This window comes from Pelodiscus sinensis, chromosome 7 (assembly GCF_049634645.1).
Source record: "Pelodiscus sinensis isolate JC-2024 chromosome 7, ASM4963464v1, whole genome shotgun sequence".
In the NCBI taxonomy this organism is placed as follows: domain Eukaryota; kingdom Metazoa; phylum Chordata; order Testudines; family Trionychidae; genus Pelodiscus; species Pelodiscus sinensis.
This window is the reverse complement of record NC_134717.1, coordinates 59,961,770-59,983,819: the sequence shown is the minus strand read 5'-3', so window position 1 is coordinate 59,983,819 and position 22,050 is coordinate 59,961,770. Positions and strand designations below refer to the sequence as shown.

Below are 22,050 nucleotides of genomic sequence, written 5' to 3'. Positions count from 1 at the left end.
CTAACATTTACTCGGCAAAAAACTTAAGTGAAAAGAATTTAAGGTTCAAATTATTTTACATTGGCATTCGCGAAACACCTCCAAAACATTTTTTCACAAAATTGAATACCTTTGAAAATAATACAAATGTGAGCACATCTGGATATGAACAGTTTAGAGAATCAGCAAGCTCTCCTCTGTCATAATTTTTCATCATTGGATATCACCCTATGTGACTTACACTGCCTTCAAATATATAGTCAAATGCCAAGGAATATGCAGATAAATAGTACTGCCTATTTTGCGATGCAAAGTGAATGAGGCAAACCTTTGTGACAGTTTTTTTGCAGCTCCCCAGGGATGCAAGAGAGAGAGGTGCTCTCCTCTAAGCCTTGTGTGGTGCACTAAATAATGCATTCCTGCAATTTTTAATCTTTTCATTTTTCTTTCAAGAAAACAACCTGGTGAGGTTGGAGTCTCCCCCTTAAGCTTCATTCTTGGATATGTTCCTGATACATGGAGGTTACCTGGTTATAATGCATCCTGGTTCCAAGGTGCAGCTTTGGCATTTTGGTCTATTTGTTATATTTGACAAAATTAATAAAAATTAACATTCAAATTGCAACAACAAATTGGCACTATCTCCTTAGCTGCTTTTTTATTCTAGGTAGAAAGTTCAGAGTGGTAAATGTCAACTGCACTGAACATACACAAGGTGACAAAAATATCTCCATAGATAATAGAAATATACAGATAGGCAAAGTAAGAAAAATGCTGCTTGAAAAGAGAAGCTTACTCACCTTGTCAAGTAACTGAGATTCTTCAAGATGTGTAGGTTCAGAAAAGGGCAACAAAAATGATTAGGGGTTTGGAATGGATCCCATATGAAAAGGGATTAAAAAGACTGGGATTTTTCTGTTTAGAAAAGAGGAGACTAAGGGGGATAGAATAGAGGTCTATAAAATCATGACTGGTGTGGAAAAAGTGAGTAAGGAAAAGCTATTTACTTGTTCCAATAACATTAAGAACTAGGGGTCACCAAATGAAATTAATAGGTAGCAGGTTTAAAACAATCAAAAGGGAGTTTTTCTTCATGGAGCACAAAGTCAACCTGTGGAACTCCTTGCCAGAGGACGTTGTAAAGGCCAGGACTTTAACAGGGTTCAAGAAAGAACTAGGTAAATTCATGAAGGTTAGGTGCATCAGTGGCTATTAGCCAAGATGGGTAGGAATGGTGTCCCTAGCTTCTGTGAGAGGCTGGAAATAGGTGACAGGAGAGGGATTACTTGATGATTCCCTGTTCTGTTCACTCCTTTTGGGGCATCTGGTATTATTGGCCACCGTCGGCAGACTGGATACTGGGCTAGATGGCCCTTTGGTCTGATCCAGTCTGGCCATTCTTATGTGCTCCATTGTAGGTATTGCATTGTAGGTATTGCTCCATTGTAGGTATCCAGGTATCCTGTCACTATCTGGATGCACTGATACTTCAAATGGGGCATCCACAGGGACAGCACTTGAAGAACATATTAAAATTTCATTTCAGCATATTTACTTTGTGTATTTTGACATGTGATGTTGACAGTTTGTGTTTCGATGGTCAGAACACTAACTTCCGATAGCTTAATGTCTAGTCTCATTCAATAATTGTCTGAACTCTTCCCCATAATTTTCCAAAACTGTGAAAATTCAGATTGAGAAAAATAAAAAAATAAAAGCTTCAATAGGAATATTATCTGTTAGCATGTTAAAAAAATTAAATCCTGCCAAGCCTACTTATGAATGACAGAAGAAGAGAGCCCATTTACAGCTGAACCCCACAAAGGGGGCTGGACTCCCCACTAGAGCATTTACTTGTGGCTAGATGTTATGTAGCAACACGTTTCCTATCTGGTGCCCCAAGCCAGGACTGCTCTTCACAAGATCCAGTGGTCTGCCTCTTCACGAGTCAGCCTACAGGCCACCACACAATGTATCTGGGGTAACGACGTCCAACATCAAATGGTAACATCCTAAGAGAATGGTCTTTGGCCCCACCTCTGGGGCCCATGGTGCACACATCTTCGCTGTGGCTTCATCCCCTTCCCAGGATTTGTGTTAGTTCTATTTGAACAATAGACTCTCAAGCCCGCCTAACCCCACGGGTCCAGGCTCAGGGGGTTAGTCTGAGTCTTTTCCAGGAGAGATCTTCTGAAAAAACTTCTTCTGAAAGAGAGCGTCCACATTTGAAAACGCATCGAAAAAGCCATCTGCTTTTTTGACAGATAGCGTCCACACTGAATGGATGCTATTTTGCATGAAAGCTGTGATTGCTATGGACGGAATGGCCATCAGGGCATATGGCTTTTTCCTCTTTCTTCTTCTTTCAAAAGAACTCCCTCTTCCCCATCCACACTTGCCTTTTTCCAAAAGAGCTCTTCTGCAAAAAGGCTTCCTCCTCATAGAAAGAGGTTTACCAATGCCAGAAAAAACATTCTGTTCTTTCTTTCTCCCTCCCCCCCACCCCCCGAAAGAATGTGATTGCAGTATGGATGTAAGTGAAGTTTTTTGGGGGGAAAAACACCATTTTTTCCCAAAAAAATGTCTGTAGTGTAGACATACCCTAGGAGACTTGCTCCTAACTGCAGTGTAGACATATCCTTCAAGCTCTCCTCTGAATTCTCTAACAAAAAACGAAAACAAAGGATATGCAAACTTAAACCAGTTTCTGCTCCCCTACCCTTCTCGGCTGTTTTCTTTGTCCACTGAGCACTTCCTAGAGCTATCAGCCAGCAACTCCGAATCCAACCCCTTTATCAGGGATTGCCACTAGAGCCTGCTCCACACCCAATGGTCGGTTGGTCTATCCGTCTCTGTCTCTCTCCTCTCCTCCTCTGCCCCCCCTTGGGAGAGGACCTCAGGAGAAATTTCTCCTTGGGTTCTCTCCTCACAACCTAGTCCCTAGTCCCAGAGACCGCCTGCAGAGCTCATTACGATCATCTACCTGCTGCTGTCTTTTCCATGCTCAACTTTAAGTTATAATCACTACTCAGCACCTCTCCCACTGGGCACTCACTCTAATTAAGCTTGGCACGCTTCTCCATGTCCACCAGATAATGTAATTGGTCTCCCAGGCTCTCATTAACCCTTTCGGGGCCTGCCTGGGAAGCACACTCCATCACAGATCCCAGTAAGAATATGACTGTTACAAATGATTTCCTAGGGGTTTTTAAAAGATATTACCCACTTTAATTAATATAACAAATCATTAAGATAGCACATTTAAGTGCTCAAAAGTCAGGCAATGCTACAATCAATTATAGTTATGCAATTCCAGCTCTGCCACCCTCAGATGTGCATTCCAATAAAGTCTCTCATCCCCGTATCATATATTATTTCTTACACCAGTGGTTCTCAAAGTGTGATCCATGTCCGTCTTGCAGGTGGGCTGTGGGCTCGGGGCTTGCACCCCTTGCAGTGGAGAGCCTGGCTGGCACTCCAATCCCGTCCTGTCTCCTCCCCTTTCCCCCGCTCATGAGGTCAGAACACGTGTGCTGGCTTCGTGCTCCAGGCCAGGATGGAGTCTCGTGGGCTGGATCCAACTTGCGGGGGGAAATGAAGCAATGTGCATGCTGACACTCCTCTGTCCTCCTCTGACTGGGGAAATAACAGTGCAGGAAACTGTTCACCTGGAGGCTTTCCCTGCTGCTCCTATTGGCCACAATCATGGCCAATAGGAGCAGCAGATGGCGGTGACTGGGAGAGGCAGGAGCACAGAGCAAGGTAAGTGCCCCCATCTCTCTCATGCCCAGACTCTGCACCCCCATTGCCCTCACATACACACCCTCCCACCAAGACCCCGCACCTTCATCCCACTCTTGCACCCTTCCTCCCAGCTACACTCCACACCCCACTCCCGCATTCTAACCCCCCACCCAGATCCCCAGTCCACTTTTGTATTCTCCCTTCCACCCAAGCCTGCCTCCATCCTGCTCCTGCACCCAACTTCCCAACCAAACCCTCAATAGACTCCCTCCAATTTATCCACATCCTTTCTCTAGTGGGGAGGGGGATTAAAGGCTGGACACAAATGATCCAGATGTGGCTGCACCACTACCCAATAGAAGGAAATGATTTCCCTCAATCTGCTGGCAATGCTCCTACTAAATGCAGCCCAATGTGCTATTAACCTTGGTAACAAGAGCACACGGTTGATTCATATGCAGCTTCTTGTCCAGTGTAGCCCCCAGATCCTTTTCTACCACTTAGCCAGTTGGTCCCCAAACTGTGGCAGTTCATGGGATTCTTCCATCCTAAATGTAAGATTCTTCCCTCGTCCTTGATGAACTTCAGATTTTCTTTGGCCCAATCCTCCAATTTGTTTAGATCACGCTGAATCCTACCCCTACTCTCCAGCATAGCTACCTCTCCTCTCAGCTTAGTGTCAGCTGGGAACTTGCTGCGGGTGCAATCCATCCCCTCAGCCAGATCATTAATGAAGATGTTAAACAACACAGGTCCCAGACCGACTCCTGCGGTACTCCACTTGCTACTGGCTTCCAACTATTTATGAAGCCATCGATCAATATCTGCTGAGCTCGATGATCTAGCCAGCTTTCTACCCACCTTTACTCCATTCATGCAAGCCATACGCCTTTACATTGATGGCAAGAGTACTGTAGGAGACCATAGCGAAAGCTTTGCTTAAGTCAAGAGATATCATTCCCACCACTTTCCCCATAGCCAGTTATCTCATTATATGCAGCAATTAGATTGGTCAGGCATGACTTGCCCTTGGTGAAACTATGATAACTGTCCCCAATCACCTTCCTCTCTTCCAAGCATGGGCAGTTGGTGCAACTAGGGCGGGGGGAGGCAGGCTCCCTGCCCCCTCTGCTGAGGCCCCACACTCAGAGGAGGGGAGGAGGCAGGGCAGTACAGAAAGCATGCATCCCACCCACCCACAGGGAGGAGAGGGAGTGAGCACATGTGGCCCGAGTAGCCCCAGAGCACAGGGAGGGTAGGCGCTGGGGAGGTCAGCAGCACTGGGCATTCTGGGGATGGAGTGTGGGTGGGGCCCTGCCTAGTGGTTTGGGAAGGCTGTGCCTTCTCCTGCCTAAGCTACTGCATGCCCCTGCCACCAAGGGTTTCAAGACAGATTCTTTGAGGATCCGCTCCCCGATTTTTCCAGGGGCTGAGGTGAGGTTGCCTGGTCTGTAGCTACCTGGATTCTCCTTCTTTCCTTTATTAAAGATGGGCACTACATTTGCCTTTTTCCTATCGTCCAGGACATCCCCCAATTACCACGAGTTTTCAAAGATAACGGCCAATTGCTCTGCAATGACAACAGCCAACTCTCTCAGCAATGATTACATTGCATCTGGCCCCGTGGACTAGTTCATGTCCAGCTTTTCTAAACAGTCCTTAACCTGTTCTTTCCCTGCTGAGGGCTGCTCACCTCCTCCCCAGACTGTGCTGCCCAGTACAGCAGTCTGGGAGCTGACCTTGAAGATTGAAGCAAAAAGAGCATGAAGAATTTCAGCTTTTTCCATAGCATCTAGGTTGCTTTGCCCATTCACCAAGGGTCCAAAATTTCCCTGACCTCCTTATCGGTAACATACCCGTAGAAACCTTGTTGTTATCCTTCACATTCCTTACTCTCCAAATCTTATTATAATATACTCATTTTGGATGCTTTTCCCAGTCAAAGAAATTCAGTACTATACTATACTATACTATACTATACTATACTATACTATACTATACTATACTATACTATACTATACTATACTATACTTTCACAGTTCTTATAAGGGCTCAGACTGGATTTTAAATACTATTGCTCTAAATATAAATCTTGTCTCAACTATTATAATTGCGTTAGCTGAATAGATTTCCTAAAATACCTGACCACATGTGTCAAGTACCTGAAATCAAATTAGGCCAAAAGTTCTTGTTTGTTTCACATCCCTTTTGAAGCATGTATCCCAAGAGATGCATGTTGTTCTATCATATTGTGCACGCAATGATTCATGAGAAACAATGCATTGCTTTGATAGATCCACGTCGGGCTCATAAATGATCAAAGAGCAATGGCTTCATATCCAATCAAGTACAATCCTTTCTCAGAAATACACTGCTTGAAGTAGCTTATGGTAATCAGTTGGTGATACAGCCGGAAAATGTCATAACTGTGTCTTTTGTATATTTCATTTAAATGTGTATAACATTTTCGTCAGTCAGTCAGATAGCTTCATTTCTTTACAAAACGAGGAAAGAACATTATGCACGAACATGATGCATTATTCACCTTATGCACGAACAATGGTACTTCAGTGTGGCACCCATGGAGGACACCTCTCAGAGGTGCAGGCATGCCCCTGAGCTTCTACTTGGAGAATTTGGTAGCAGCATCCATTGACACAACATACATTCTCCCTCTGTTGAGCACAGCATGGGAAACCCTGGCCTGAGTTCTTTCTCTACTGCGGAGCTCTATGGAGAACTCTGAAATATTGGAAAGGTGAATGGGTTGTGGAGCATCCTCAAAGAACCATCATTACTGTACAGGGTGAGTGATTTCCTCTTCTTTGAGTAGTGTCCCTATGGATACCCTACTGTAGGTGACTCCGGAGCAGTATACACCTCTGGATGGTGGGACTTCTTCACTTTCCCAAAAGGGTATTTAAGTTTTAGGAATGCCTGATCAAGATCTTGTAGGCATTTGTTTCTGACTGTGGGATTAGAACAAATCCAGTTGTATTTTAGGGCCTGGCTGTAAACAATGGATCGTGTGATGGGTCCTGGAGAGACGGTAGAGGCACATAGGTAAGAATAATGGGTCGATAGGTTTCTGATATAGGGTGGTAGAAATGTGGCCATCATATACAGTAAAACTCCAATAGTTCGGCATCCAATAGTCCGGCACTCCCGATAGTCCGGCATCAAAATGGCAAGAGCCTAGTGACTGAGCTTCGGCAAAAATTGAGTCACAAGGTAACAGCAGCAGCAGCTGAACTGAACGAAAAGGGTAAAAAAGGGTTAAAAAAACTAAAACATTACAGTATACTGTATACAGTATGTTCAATAAAAAGGGTTAAGAACACTTTATATACAGTATATACTGTATACAGTATATACATAACCAGCTTATAGTAGCTCCTGATACTCCAGCATCTCTGATAATCCAGCACCACCTAGGTCCCATAGGTTCTGGATTATCGGAAGTCTACTGTAATTGTACTGTAATGTTAAGGAAGTGGATCTCTTGTGCAGACTGGTCCAAGCTAATGTTAATGGTGTGGTGGAAGTTGTTGAAATTCCTGTGGAAGAGACGAAGGCAGACAAAAGATCTTCATTCCTCCTCTTCTTCTTTTCTTTTTTTTTTTAACTGAAAAATCTTTAGACTCTTCTAAATGCAGGGGAAGGGGGAATCTTCCCAGACAGGGCAGGAAATGCAAACCAAATTATTTGTTTTTTTCATCTCAGTAAAAAGGAAACACTAACTATTAAGGAGAAGAAAAACAACACAAACTACTACTACTTATGCTAGTGACACAGACAAGAAAGGGTTGACTGCTTGCTCTATTGGATGCCAAAGGGGCTTGAGAGGGAACTGGAGAGAGGGGGAAGGTTTGCCAGGACATTGATGGATAGCCTCAAAGCAGACAATGAGGAAGGGAGAACACCTAAGTAGATTCAATGGAGAGTGCTACCAAAAAACTCTCCAGTTAGAGGCACAGGAGCACACATACACCTCCTCAACTATGTCTTTTACCTATCTCTTTTTATTTTTCATTTCTCTCACATGGAAAAGCCCACTGGATTTAAAGCCCTCTTTTCACGTATGTGCCAAGAACGAGGCCAATGTCACCTACTACAAGCAGAATACAGTATGCCTTCATTCCAAGGAACATAAAATGAACCTCCCCCCCCCCGCCCCACAGTATTAGTTTCCCCCACCCCCTAACATTTTTTCAACTGGGCTTGCAAAAAGAGAGGGTTTACTTCACAAAGATCTCCGACCTTCAGGATAGTGACAAGGACTCTCTTGAGCCCTGCTTCAAAGTCCATTAACATCCATGGCAAGACATCTATTGACCTCTGTGGGTAGTAGATCAGGCTCTTGGTGCCTCAATGTGCAGAAATGCAATAATACCTTGAGGTTATTGAGGAGAGACATGCTGAGTGGTATGAATATCTCCTAACGGGAAACAGGAGTAAGAAGGGAGACAGGAATTCTTCCTACGCTCTCTAAGGGTGCGTTTACACCGCACTCTTACCTCAAAATAAGCTACACAATTTGTGCCTAATTTCAAAATAAAGGGCTATTCAGAAACGTCCCTTAACCCTCATAGAATGAGGGTTACAGGGATGCTGGAACAGTGCACCTGTTAATTCGAATTCCATTTTGAAATAACGGGTTGCTTTAAAGATGCAAAATAGCTATTTTAGGGATACTTCCGGTATCCCAAAATAGCGCCGCAGTGTTGATGTAGCCTCAGTGATAGCTGCAGCTTTTCTTCTCTTCTACCCTATCTCCATGATGGGAGGGGACTATGATAACACTGTTGACATACAATTCTTATATAAAAGATAAGCACCACAGGTGCTGTGTAAATTCCTTTGAGTGAAAAAACATTTTTCCTTTGAAAAAAACATTATATTAAAATTTAAAAAAGGTTTTCTGTTGCTTCACTGGTTTATTATGCCTTGAATATTTCAGTGAAGATAAGAGTAATTTATAAGGTTACTATGTAGCAAAACCTGCAAGAGTCACTGAAACAGATTGAAAAGTCTAATGTCCCATTCTGCAAGTACACATGGATATTGGGAAATAACAGGCATGTGAACTGAACGTAAGGAGACAGATCCTCAGCTGACTTCATTGGAGCTGTACCAATGGAACTGTACTAATTTACATCAGCTAAAGATTTAGGCTAGAAGGTTATTTACGTACTTACATGTCTGCAGGTTCAGGGTTTTTAGGGTTTCCACTCTATCTTTGCTACCTTTTCCAAAGAGCTTTTCCATTCTAAGGAGCAACTCTGACTTCTTGCATGCATGCACATGTGGTTTTATCAAGACCTAATAATTATGAAAGCTGTTATTCCCATCAGCATTTCATTTCTGTAAGCCAATTTTTTAAAAAAATGTTCATTTGCCAGCATCATTTTCAACCTCTTTTTCCAGTGGTAGAATATATCTCAATCCCAGAGCTTTACAATGTGTCTTTCAATAAAGTTTTGCACCTAATAAAACATTAGGGAATAAAATTATATCTTACAATTAATTACTGAAAAGATACATATGACACTGATGAGCTAAAACTGCCCAGCTATTTATAAAAAAACCCAACAACACACAAACAAAAAAAAACCCACAACACAAAATCAGCTATGAAGTGCACTCTATTTGAAATCTGACAACTTAATTATAAAAAGAAAAATCTACTCCAAATATACAGAAACAATAGTATCAAAATATGGGAGTTTTTTCATTCAAGGAAATGTCTTATGAAGTATTAGATTCAAATGATTAACCTATGAAGTATTGATGCGATTTCATATAGGACAATTTCAGAGTAGAGATTTTGGTATTATTGTTTCCTTCCCTGTTATTTTATGACCCCACTATTGAAACAAAGTATTTGGAACCAGGAAATTTCACTCCCTTTACAGAAATCCATTGCGGTTTTCTCCCTGTTGTTGTACTTCTTTTTAATCAAAGATACATAGGATTTTAAATTAAATGTCAGCTCTTATAAAACATTGGGATACTAAAGAGTTTGACTGTCCTTGGAGAAAACTTGATAAGTCAGCTACTGGCCATATTTGTAGCTAGTTGACACCGAGCAAATCAAAGCAACAGATCAGTATTTAGCAGATGGCCAGACCATAGTGCTCTCAAAAGATTTACAAACAAAGTGTTAGAGCTCATTCATGTTTAAATAGTACACTTAATGCCAATATTTTCTAATTTTTTGCCACCTGTCAAAAATACTTCCTGAGCATTTTGTTTTATTTTTACTGGTAACAATGAAATCCAGATGGCTGTACTTGAAAGCATCAGTTCACTCTGATTTCAGCTAAGCTTTAAAACACACGGAGCCATCCTGAAAAGCTACAGAAAACATTTTTACAGTCAATTCCATTGATACCTCATGTGGTTTCTTTTGTCTCATTTCCCGTTTCATTATAAAGAACAGGATTATTACATTTTATTGGTCCCTCCTGCTTACGCCTCTCTGGGACTCATGAGGTCTGATTCATGTATACACTAAGGCCCCTTTACACATCCCAAGTAGTGAAAATAGGGCTTAGAATGACTAACTTTTAATTTACCTCCTCTTAAATTCCCTTTACAACAACAGACTATTCAAAGGCTGTTTGGGTATCAGGCCCATCATCTTCGGCATGATGAATCAATTTGTATAAGACTGTACGGGGAGATTTCGGCAAATCCAGTACTGTGCCTGAACCACTACTGCTTATGGCTTAAACTTTAGCAACCAAGCTAATAGGCCCAAATTAGACCTAGACTGCAGCTTCCGCATGACCACAGTCAGGGAAGTGGAAGAAAGGGGGTTTGAGTGCCACAGAGAGGGCAGCTTGACCCCACGTCCTTCTTGAGGCCCAAATCTCTAGTGAAATCGCTGAGCTATACATTTAGGAAAACAGGAAGCTTGTCCAAATGCCCTAAGACATATATCCATCAGAGCCCCCAGGCATGGAGACTCTGAAAGAGAAAAAACGCATCTGGCGAAAGTGATGATCAGAAGAAAATCTCTTGCCTAACCTTTAAAAAGTGCTTGCCTCACAAGTTTTTGAGAGACATGTTATTGTAATACTAATGGATAAATAGGGAAGGAAAGTTTGAGTTAGTGGGACAATTTTGGGGAATGCTTGGAGGGATGCCTCAAGAACTCCTTGAGGACTCTTCATATCTGCACACAACTCCATCCCCACCAGCAGACGGAAGACTGGCCATTGGAAGCCTTCCCGCTGTTACTCGAGAGTCACACTCTACTTCGGTAACAATTGAGGGTGGGGATGTTTTACTTACCTGTTGCAGATGTGTGTAAGTGCTTGAGACTAAGTAAAGTTTAGCTTTAAGTGAAAGCACTCGTGTTGTCCTGTTTGTACCATCCATCTAATTGTCAGACGACCGTGTCTCCCCTGAATTATTTCCTGACACCATCTCGCAGAGAGTAAAAGTTACTGAGAGTTTTGGGTTGAAAGAACCCGAGTAACAAGATGTGGCATGTTTACTAGGCTTTTCTGCTGCAAACAACACAACCTCTATTGGCCTGATCTATACCATCATTATAGTGGAGATGTAAAAGGGATAAAACAGTCAATCATAGCCTAATGTTTCCCACTGGGGAAGGTACCTGTGTAAAAGTATCATTTTTAAAATCACTTCTCAAAGTAGAATTGTACTTCTGTCCTGTAATTCTGCTCCCCATATGTACTGAGTTATTATGGAGAGATAGTTTATGGTATAAATATAATTATCTGATATCACCAGTTTTCTGTTTTAAACCTGTTTTCGGAAAATAAAGCCTTTTCCGGAAGATCCCTTGTTCCTGATTTTAAGTAGGAATAAGGGATCTTTTGTAAAAGGCTTTATTTTCCGCAAGATCCCTGTCTAGACTGGAGCTTTTTTTCCGGCAAAGCCCCGAGCCGGAAAAAAGCGGCAGCCATGTTCATGCAAATACCGCGGGGGATATTTAAATCCCCGCGGCATTTGCAATTCCAACTGGTCTCATTAGCATCCCTTTTCCGGAAAAGGGTTCCAATGTAGACACATCCCTATAGTTTCCCATGCTTGCTTTTCTGCTAAAGAAAATGTTTTGGAACAATACATTTCATAAGAGGAGATATTTTGAAAAATCAGAGATTTTCACTCTCGGAAAAAAAAATCTAACTTCTTTTCCTAAAATGCCAGCTTTGGTTTATATTGGCACTTCAACAAGAAGAATTGAACTTGACTATTCCGAGCATACCTGGTGGGCAATTTTGGGCTTACCTTTTAGTTTTCTAAACTAATTCCATGATCCAAAATTTTTTTTAAAAAAGAAAGACTTCAGAACCTGGACTGGACTCACTTGGGGCTTATAAAATTCATGGCAGCAGAGAAGCCTGCAAGATCCAGTTAATTAACATTTATAAATTAAATAGGAGCAAAGAGTTTATAATTTCCAAGTGTAAAACGCTGGCCCCTCTGAAGTCAGTAGTAAAATTCCCTTTCTCTTAAGTAGGGGCAGGATTTCTTTACCCCAATGCTCCGTGGAGCTGAGGTATCTCTGACCTGCCAGGCAGGGGAAAACACAGTTGCTCAGTAGCCACAAGTAAATCCAAGTGCTTTCTGGATAAGTCAAAGGGTTAAATTTCCTCATGACTTGAATGGTTCACCAAAAGAGCCTGGGGGAGGGCTAAGAGGGGCTCGATCCACAGAGCGGAGTGATGTGTTTTCCGGTAACTTTTTGTTTGGACTGTATGTAATCATCTGTGGGTCCAGGAAATGTTCAGTGTGGAAAGAGCACTCTGGAGTGGGGACACCCAACCCCTGCCCTAGGTGACCACAAGGTTAGGGGTTGAGACCCAGGTGTCCTGGGCCAGGCCTTGTTGGGGTTATGAGGACTCTGCCTCACAGGGGAGTGGAAGGGGAGCCCTTGAGGTGAGGGAGGCCTGTGGGTAAAGGAAGTGGGAGCAGGGACTCCGATCCTTCCACTAGCTCATTTCACCAAGATAGTGTAGGAGCTAGGAAAGTTCCCCACAATAGCGGGACACTTTCCTTGCTTGCACATAGTTTTTACTTGGATCTGGGAAAAAAGAAACTCTGGTACAGTCTTCCAGCTAGGACTCAGTCTCAGACTGGTGATGGCCAGACCATTTTAGTTTACACTGAGGACAAAAAACTCTCCACACAAAATCAAGTGAAATTAAAACATATCAAGAGACTAAAAATTAGAAACCTCAGCATAATAATCCAAGCAGAACAAGGAAAATCTTTTAAAAAAAAACCAAAATAAAATAACCCTCTGGCTACGTCTAGACTGGCATGATTTTCCGTTAAAAGCATTTGCGGAAAAGAGCATCTAGATTGGCACGGACGCTTTTCCGCAAAAGCACTTTTTGCGGAAAAGCATCCGTGCCAATCTAGTCGTGCTTTTGCGCAAAAAAGCCCCGATCGCCATTTTTGCTATCGGGGCTTTTTTGCGCAAAACAAATCTGAGTTGTCTACACTGGCCCTTTTCTTTGAGGAAAAGGACTTCTGCCCAAACGGGAGCAGCATAGTATTTCCGCAAGAAGCACTGATTTCAGACAGTAAGAAGTCAGTGTTCTTGCGGAAATTCAAGCGGCCAGTGTAGACAGCTAGCAAGTTTTCAGCAAAAGCAGCTGCTTTTGCCGAAAAACTAGCCAGTCTAGACACAGCCCCTTTGTTTTGCTATCCTTGTCGAACAACACAATTTTGTTTTAAGTTATCTGGGAGAATGACACCTCAATCTGTGAGCCAGGGCACCTGCGTATCTTGCTGGAAGCTATATCTGAGCAGGAACAAGCTATTAGATGTCCACCCAAACTGCTCCTGTCCCCCTCTCTGTAGTCCAACTGCTGAAACAATAAGTCTGGAGCTTCTGACCTCTGAAGGCACAAAATGAATAAAGCTGGAACTCTTGAAAAGTCTATAAGCTCTATAAGATGGGACAGGACTTCTGCCAAAAAAGTGTGATAGATAGAAATAAGACTTCCGTTAGAGGACCCTTGACAGAGTAGGACTAATATTTGGTTGCAAAATTAATTTACTCACATATTTACTAGTAATTTACCTGTATATTCTCACAACTCCACTTAATTATCTGAACTATTCTGTTGAGATAATCAAGCTAAAGAGATACTAACTTCAGAGAATTTTAACTGTTAGATGTTTACCCTACTTACATTTTCTTACTCTTTCTATGACTTACATAGGAGAATATATGATCAGACTCTACTTTCAATTATACTGAATTGTGTAGATTCAATACCAATCAAAATGAGGGTTTCATACCTTGGAATACCTTTTGCCCTTTTGTTTTGTTGGATCCTTGGCTGGATCATACGGAGCAACCCCAGCATATAGATATTTTTGCTCTCTTGTCTCTTGAACAGCTTTCTGTACAGGATCTTGTCTTTCATCTTCCCTTTCGCATCTATGACCTGCTATAGAATAAAAATGATTTTATCCTCTTAAAATGTATTTCTCATGTTCTTCTGAAGAAAAAAAAGTTCTCATTTACCTAGCAATAACCTTAGTATGAAAAACTAAACAGAACTGGTTGCTGAAACTAATGCAAAATATGTCTTTGAAAGAAAGCGACTCCCAAGTAGTCAGGCTGCATATATCAATAACTCCAGAATTATGTATTACTACTCTGACACTCAGTTCAGCCCCTTGAATACAAGGTATTTGTGTGTGTCCACTTAACTTATATTACAATGCCCCAGATTTTCCATGTGCTACACATTCTGGTACAGTAATTCTTCATTTAACATGGTAGATACATTTCAGAAAATGATTGTGTTAAGTGAAAACGTGTTATGAGGGGTCAATTTTCCCATTGAAAATAATGGAAAAGGTGGGGGCTGCATTTCAAGCGGTGGTGTCGAAGTCAGTTTTCTGTTGGTGCTGAGTTGTCTCCAGCCTACACTTGCTAGCAGCCGGCTGCTGAGCACAGGCAGCTTCCTTGGGACCGGGACATAAGGTTGGGGGAGAAAGGGGACTGGGTTACAGCAGGGAGGAGAGGTGTTTGGCTCTGGGGAAGGGAAGGCGAGGAGAGGGAAGGGGGATTGGGTTGGGAGTATGCCCCTGTGATGGGTCTGCCGGGACCCACACTGCGTTCAGCGAGGAGGGGGTCGGCAGGGAGCGGCGAACCCTCCATCACTTTGCAGGGAGGCAGGGGAAGCCCCGCACAGCTGACGGCAACAGGGTGGGTGGGGAAACCCAGCCACCGGCCTGCAAGCGGGGGCAGAGGAGAAGGGGCAAGGCGCCCAGACGGCTACCCGGGGCTTCCCCGCCTCCCTGCAAAGTGGTGGAGGGTTTGCCGCTCGCTGCGCCGTTCCCCGCCAACCCCCCCTCACTGGACACAGTGCGGGTAACAGCAGACCTGTCACAGGAGCAAACTCACAACCCAATCCTCCTCCCCTTCCCATCCCCAGAGCCAAACACCTCTCCTTCCTGCTGTAACCCAGTCCTCTTTCTCCCCCAACCTTATGTCTTGGTCCCAAGGCAGCTGCCTGTGCTCAGCGGCCGGCTGCTAGCAAGTGCAGGCTGGAGCCGCGAGTGCACATGCGACTCACAGTAGCCCGGCCGAGAGAGCGGCTGACCGAAGCACTTCCATATTATTTCAGGGACAGTCGTGTTATTCAAAAAACGTTCCCTAAAAAAAAATCATGCTATCATGAAAACATGTTAAGCAGGCACGTGTTAAACAAGTAATTACTGTATGAAAATAACATTAGAGATGTAGTGAAAGAAAATTTGCAGGATTTTTGTAATTGGATAGGGGAGAGAGAAATAAATTGCTGATTTGGTAACACTACAATGTTTTTCCTAATTGTTAATCTGAAAAACAAAAAACAAAAAAATTACAAAAATACCAAAACAAAACATTCAGAAATTCTGTTTCAGAATTTCCTATTTTGGGAGGGAGAGGAAGTAAAACATTAAAGATAGCTCTCACAATCAACACAAAATATTTTATTTAGCCCTATTTTTTTGCCAGAATTGCTAGTGAACCAAAACACATATAACTTTCACAGCACTAAATACATACGGTAAATTACTAGGGTGAAATAAACAAAATTAAACATACATATCTAATACAATCTGCTCTTTGTAAGTAAAGTTGAGTTCCATCAGGAAATTCAAACTCTTGAAAAACTGCAGGCATAACTGGGATTAAACAAGGATCAAAAGTGTATGTATGATGAACTCCAATAAAAGCTACAAAAAGGTGAAAAGAGCTGTGAAGTGAAAAGTGAAGACTACTGCAATAAATGCTATGAATAACATTTCCTGAATTACTGTAGAATGCAGAATTATTTTATTCATGTGGAAGATTTCCCCCTCGCTCAATAACTGTCACCCACTGGCAATTATGATGCTCACGGGACATTGGGTTTGTTTGGGTTTGTGAAATATATGTATTATAAACCACTACAGAACCATGAAAGTTAAAGAGCTTAAAAAGTCAGTAGCTGCATGAAAGAATGACCAAAATCGAAAGGACTGTGATTCCTCTGCATAAAATGGCTCATGTTTCCCATTCCAACTGCCTTTTGTTTGGAAAAGGGTCACTCAGGTCCAAGTACTATAACTAGTGCCTTTGAACTTTCCTTTTGCGTGACATTCTGAGAGCGGTTACATCAGATCCAGGAAGAAGGAAACATGGTATGAGGTTTAGCAGTGAATTAATTCAACCACGAAGAAAGTCTTTGAATTTAGACTTCATAACTGGGTAATAAACAGCTGCACATTGCAGGAAATAAGAGAAACATACTGAGCTGCTAACCATTTCCTTGTATGGTTTTCAGAACCAATTCTAATAGCAGTGCTAGGTTCAAATATATATGTAAGACAGCAAAATGATTACTTCAATCTTTGGGGACAAGAACAGTCCTCAACAGGCCCACAGCTGCCACAGGGCCCGGGTCAAGGTGAGCAGGGTTGTTGGCTCTGCACCCCTGGAAGGGGCAGGGCCGAGGACAGAAGGGGCAGAGCTGAGGGCAGAAGGAGCGGGGCTGAGGGCAGTCAGCCCTTAGCACTGCTCAGTCTGCAGAACCCCCCTCCAGGCTTCAGAGCTGCGCAAAGCATCGCTCCTGCAGCAATTCAAAGGGACCGGGGAATCAGCCGTATCAACAGCTGGGAGTTCTATGTCCCTTTGAAACTCTGGGTCCTGGGGTAATTCCCACCTGGCTCCCTCCCCATCAGCAGACCTGACTGTCTTTATTTCCCATATCTATCACAATGGGATCCTGGTCCATAACAACAACACTTAAATTAATAATATTGTGAACAAATATTAGTCTTGCTCCCTCAAAGCTCCTATTTCAAATTTTTGAGCAGGTAGGTTAAAAAAAATCTTATTGAACATGGAGAAATTTTTGATCAACTTTTTCACAAAAGGGCTCTCTCTCATCAATGAAAAAATTCTGACGTTTTTTTTTAAACTTATCCTTTTGGCCCAAGTGGAGCCAAACTCTTTAGCATGTGACAAACGTGAGGAGTCTTAAAAAGGAGGCATGTCAGGAGGGACTCGATTTGGCACGCACACTCTTGAAGTTAGTTGTGTGATGTATTGCTCAACTGGCATTTTAAGAGACTTTCCAGTTACTAACTAGTTCTTAATTTATTTAGGGAACTGGAGGATGGGATCATAGTTAAACCTAGTAGTTAAAAAAAGAACAAAACATGATGGAGACACTGGAAGTGTTAAATAACTTTAACAGTGGCAAGGAAAAAATTATTGACTCTATCCTAATTGTCAGAGTATTATTTTCCATGTTATCAGGGAGAATATAGGTACGCAGCTTTTTCTAACAGTTTAACCCCCAGCTCACTATACCTAAAATGCATCCCTGTTCAGTAAGGAGTAACCGGAGCAAAGGGACACAATGAGAAATGTATGGGCCAGCAGGGTTAAAGTCAATAAGGATTTGTTTCGGTCTCTAAGGACCAAAACAAATCCTAACAATGGTATTACATGGTTTTCATTCCTCACATGTAACAGACTCACTTCTAAACAACTTGCACCAGACTGCATCTGGTCCTCCAGGGAATTTTGAGAGAATGAGAGTGAAAGATGAGTTCACCCTATTACATGTCTGCCAGACACAGCTGCAGCCCTGTTGCTCAGGAAAGTATTCCATGTGTGTGCCCCTACGGGAAGAACTCTTGCACTCTCCATCCCACTTTCACTTATAACTGGCTATGTTCATGAGGGGCTAGGGGAAGGCTGCACCCCAGAGCTCCCCAGGGATGTCAAAGTTCAGCCCTGCCAACAATATGGGGCAACATCATATTGGCATAATTTATTCTCTAGTTTATGACACCCATTTTAAATCCCTGAACCCCAGAATTTATATACAACTGACTTGACAGGCGAGAGAATGACGATTTTGTATTTGGGGCATTTGGAGGGAGATGGTAGAAAACAAGCATCACTCTCTCAAAATGTGCAAAAAGTTTCTACATGCTGTAGGCTCTCACCTGTGGCCTGTCCATAAATGGAAAGAATGACATTTACACATCAGGTCTGGAACAGGCAAAGAGCAAACACCTTTTCCCTCACATTTGGAAAGCTCAGTTCAAGCACACAGTTGCGAAGGTTAGTCACACACAATTTTACATGCAAGTTCTCTTCACTGTATTTATTTTATGTTGCTCAGTTACAACAAGAAAATGTACAATGTTGAGCTTCTAAGTCATGCAGCCGAACAAAGACAATTGTACAAAATAATGTAAGACAAACCCAAATCTAATTATTTAGATTTAAAATTTACAAACATGGTTATAAGTACCTTTGGCCTTATCTAAAAACAATCTCATAAAAGAGACCAAGCAGCCTATATTTCTCACTCCAAAGTCAGAAACTAATTGACAAAAGATTAAATCAAATCAACACAACCCTTTTAAGCAGTTGGGTGGCTTAATTTTATTTTGCACATGTACACGTCTTTATAATGGCTATGCAAATGCAGGAACTAGTGTAAAAACCTGGGCTTTGTCGCATGCCCTGAAGATGACAGGTTTGTAGAACAAATGGCCATTTGTATGGCCCGTATGCAAAAATGGAAGACAGGTGCTGCCAATCACCAGGCAGACATAAATATGGCTCTTCAGCCGCAATCTATCCCCCTTGACTGAGACAGCCCCAATCTGTCCTACCAGCCTTTGTTATGTCTCACAGGATGACCGCAACACATACCCAGTCCCAATTTTTCCCAAAATGTGTGCTCAGTACTGTCCATTGCACCTGTCAGGAGTCAATATTGACCAGTTTTCAACTTTAACTGCAGTTACCAAACAGTTCCATTTAAACAAAGTTCTGGCTTGGTTTAAATTAAAGATAAAACAAGTGTATTTATAAAAGAAGATATGATTTTAAATGTATTCAATTATAAGTTAAAATGGCTACAATCAAATAAAAGTGAAAACATGTATCTAAAAGTATAAACCAGTGTCACAAGTTGTGGTTGAAGGCTCAAGTTCTAGTCGAAGGCTTTGTTCAACATGGCTTTTCTCATCCATAGTCTTCCAGTAAGCTGCTGACTGACCCTTTCCTTGATCAGAATCTTTTCCAGAGGCCTAAAGATGCTGGTGTTCTTGTTAGGCGACAGAGGGACAACTTGGGGTTCTTTGCCCCATTCTTTTAAAATCCAGCAAACCTCTGAAGTGGATTCTTCACCCTTCAAAATTAAGCTCATTCGAACAGTAAAGGTGATATGGAGTCTGATGGTGAAGGAAACTCTAGGCTCTTTCTCCACCATTTGTGTTTGCTGAAAACCCAATTGTTGTTTCCCGCCATCACTTCCCCCAATGTCTTTAGTAAACTAGTTATATGTAAATTGAGGTAATCCACATGCCTTTGTTTATTAAACCTGTTTAACATCTTTTGCCCATCTTTTGCATGGCTGAGTTGTTTAGAATGTGCACTAATATTACACAGGGAAATTTATAACTTTACACTAAATATTACTATGTACATTTCACCACAATATTATTGACCAGGAATGTGTAATTTTCAAATGATACCTCAAAAGGAATATTTTTACAAAGACCATTGTGGCGTGTAAGGTATGGATTTAGGGATGCCTAGTTTCACAGCAACAAACTGAAAATGTGAAAATGTGCAGCCTTGAAATTGTGAATCACAAATCAAACCATGACTCAAAGAGAGGGAATTTATGATGGTGAAAAAGATTTGGATGACAGCTGTAATCTCTGCATTAAGAATTGAATAAGTTATCACGATAGTTTAGGAAAATACTTGATGTCTCCTTCACTCAAATACAGGAATTAGGAAAACCAAAAAACTGAAGATTTAGCTATTAGTTCTTTCTGAACCCAAAACAATTTTAAAAAGCACAGAAATGGTGCATCTACACTGCACTGTTATTTCAAGATAACTAGCATTATTTCAAAATAAAAATGCAAGCATCTACACAACCATTCTGTTATTTTGAAATAATTTCAAAATAACAGATGGCTTATTCTGAACACTGTAAACCTTATTCTATGAGGAATAGCATCTATTCCGAAATACCTATTTCGAAATAAGGCGTGTGTAGACACTCCACTGCTGCTATTTTGAAATAGTCCCTTCCTAGGGCCATTCTAAGTTATTCCTCCCAGTGCCTCCTGGGGCTCTAAATCGAGAGAGCATGTCTACATTAGAGAAGCCTGCCTCAGACTAATTTTGTGGCGTACCTGCAGTGTTGACATGCTATTTTGAAATAAGCTATTTCGAATAACTATTCTGGAATAGCTTATTTTGAAATAAGCATGCAGTGTATCCAAAAGGACATAAAAAACATAAAAGGACACTTTTCACTTAGGATGCTATAAAATTCAATATTTACACCAATTTATTCCTGTTTTCAAAGTGCCAGGGTAAGCACTTCCTTTAGATACAGATATAGGTGTTATTCCAAAAGGTATTCTATACCCTTTCTTATTAAAGGCCTTCTCAGATGTTTAATGTGATAAAATGAGATGCTAAACTCTTTTCATCCTGAGTGGGTACCCGATTCACTATTGTCCTCAAAACATCCAATTCTGTCCATTCTTACGCTCAATCAGATGAGAATCTCCTTGTTCTAGATAGTGGATCAGATGACAGAATCAAATCCAACTTAGGTTTTTAGGTCATTAGCCCTCCACACTTACTCTGAGAAGTACTGCTTACAGATGTGTAATTTCACCGTCCTTGTCTTGGGGTGGGCTCACCACCATGGGGCTTCCTGCTGGTTGTTTTGAGAATTAGCTCACATCCATCAACAAGACACCCTCCAGTGGTGGCGTCTTGCTTGCCATTACTACCACTCTGTTGTCTCCTCCATCTGTGACCCATGTTGCTCCCCAGATCTGGGGGTCCTCCTCTAGGCACTGTCCCGTGTCTATGCCCTGCTCTGCTGTCCCTCCCCCACTTCTAGGGGAACCAACAGTCTATTGTCCAGCCACCAGCTGACATACCAAACTGCAGCCTTTCGCTAACCACTTCCCTCAGTGGAAAGTGGGGGTAAGACAGGGAAACCCAGGCCCACCTGCTACTCTGGATTCTTACCCAAAGATCCTATAGTTGGCAGCCACTCACTGCCCCTTTTCCAACTCCTCTGCTGACTCTTGTCCCTGGGGCACTTCCCCCATAGTCCTGGCAACTTTTCAGCCTCAGCCTTATCAGGGCCTCAGTCTGGCAGGCCTCAGGCTGGAGCTTGCTATTACTCGCCTGACTCTGTGTAGCTGTGTTCTGCACAGGTAAGTCTCAGCAGTCCGTCTTTCTCCCTTGCCCTTTAGGGAGAGGGTGGTTTGAGCATTGGCCGGCTAAACCCAAGGTTGTGAGTTCAATTCTTGAGGGGGCCATTTAGGGATTTGGGGCAAATCTGTCAGGGATGGTACTTGGTCTTGCCACGAGGGCAAGGGACTGGACTCAATGACCCCTCAAGGTCGCTTCCAGTTCTATAAGACAGATAGGGAGAGACTGCCCTCTGCTCTGCTGAGCACCCCTTTATATAGGAGGTGTTCCAGCAAGCCTTCTCCTGACTGACTTGCTTAATGAGCTCACCTCTGATTGAAGAGTTCTGTGCTTTAACCCCTCCTCTTCCTGAGTGGGCAACCAAAGCATTACTGTATTCAATAGAACCAACTGTGAGAATAAGTGTTCAAATGATACAACCACAAAACTGAATCCTTAATTTGTAGCTGTCACTAAAACTAGTAAAATACTTGAAATGCAAGTGCAGCAGAACCACCATTTTATGAACTAATTGGGGTTCATAAAACCCAATTTTATGAACTAATTTGGTTCATAAAACCAAACTGAACTTC

The 22,050-nt window shown here is 42.2% G+C and overlaps 1 protein-coding gene across 4 annotated transcripts in view; it reads right to left on the bottom strand.

Moving 5' to 3' along the window:
- The window catches only part of SPAG16 (sperm associated antigen 16), a 677,765-nt gene that overhangs the window by 621,754 nt on the left and 33,961 nt on the right, over positions 1-22,050 (bottom strand). For all 4 annotated transcript variants that reach the window (XM_014575658.3, XM_025186825.2, XM_075933953.1 and 1 more), the window contains one exon: positions 14,014-14,165. In XM_014575658.3, the coding sequence (XP_014431144.2) occupies positions 14,014-14,165 (152 nt within the window). The remainder of the gene's footprint in view (positions 1-14,013; positions 14,166-22,050) is intronic.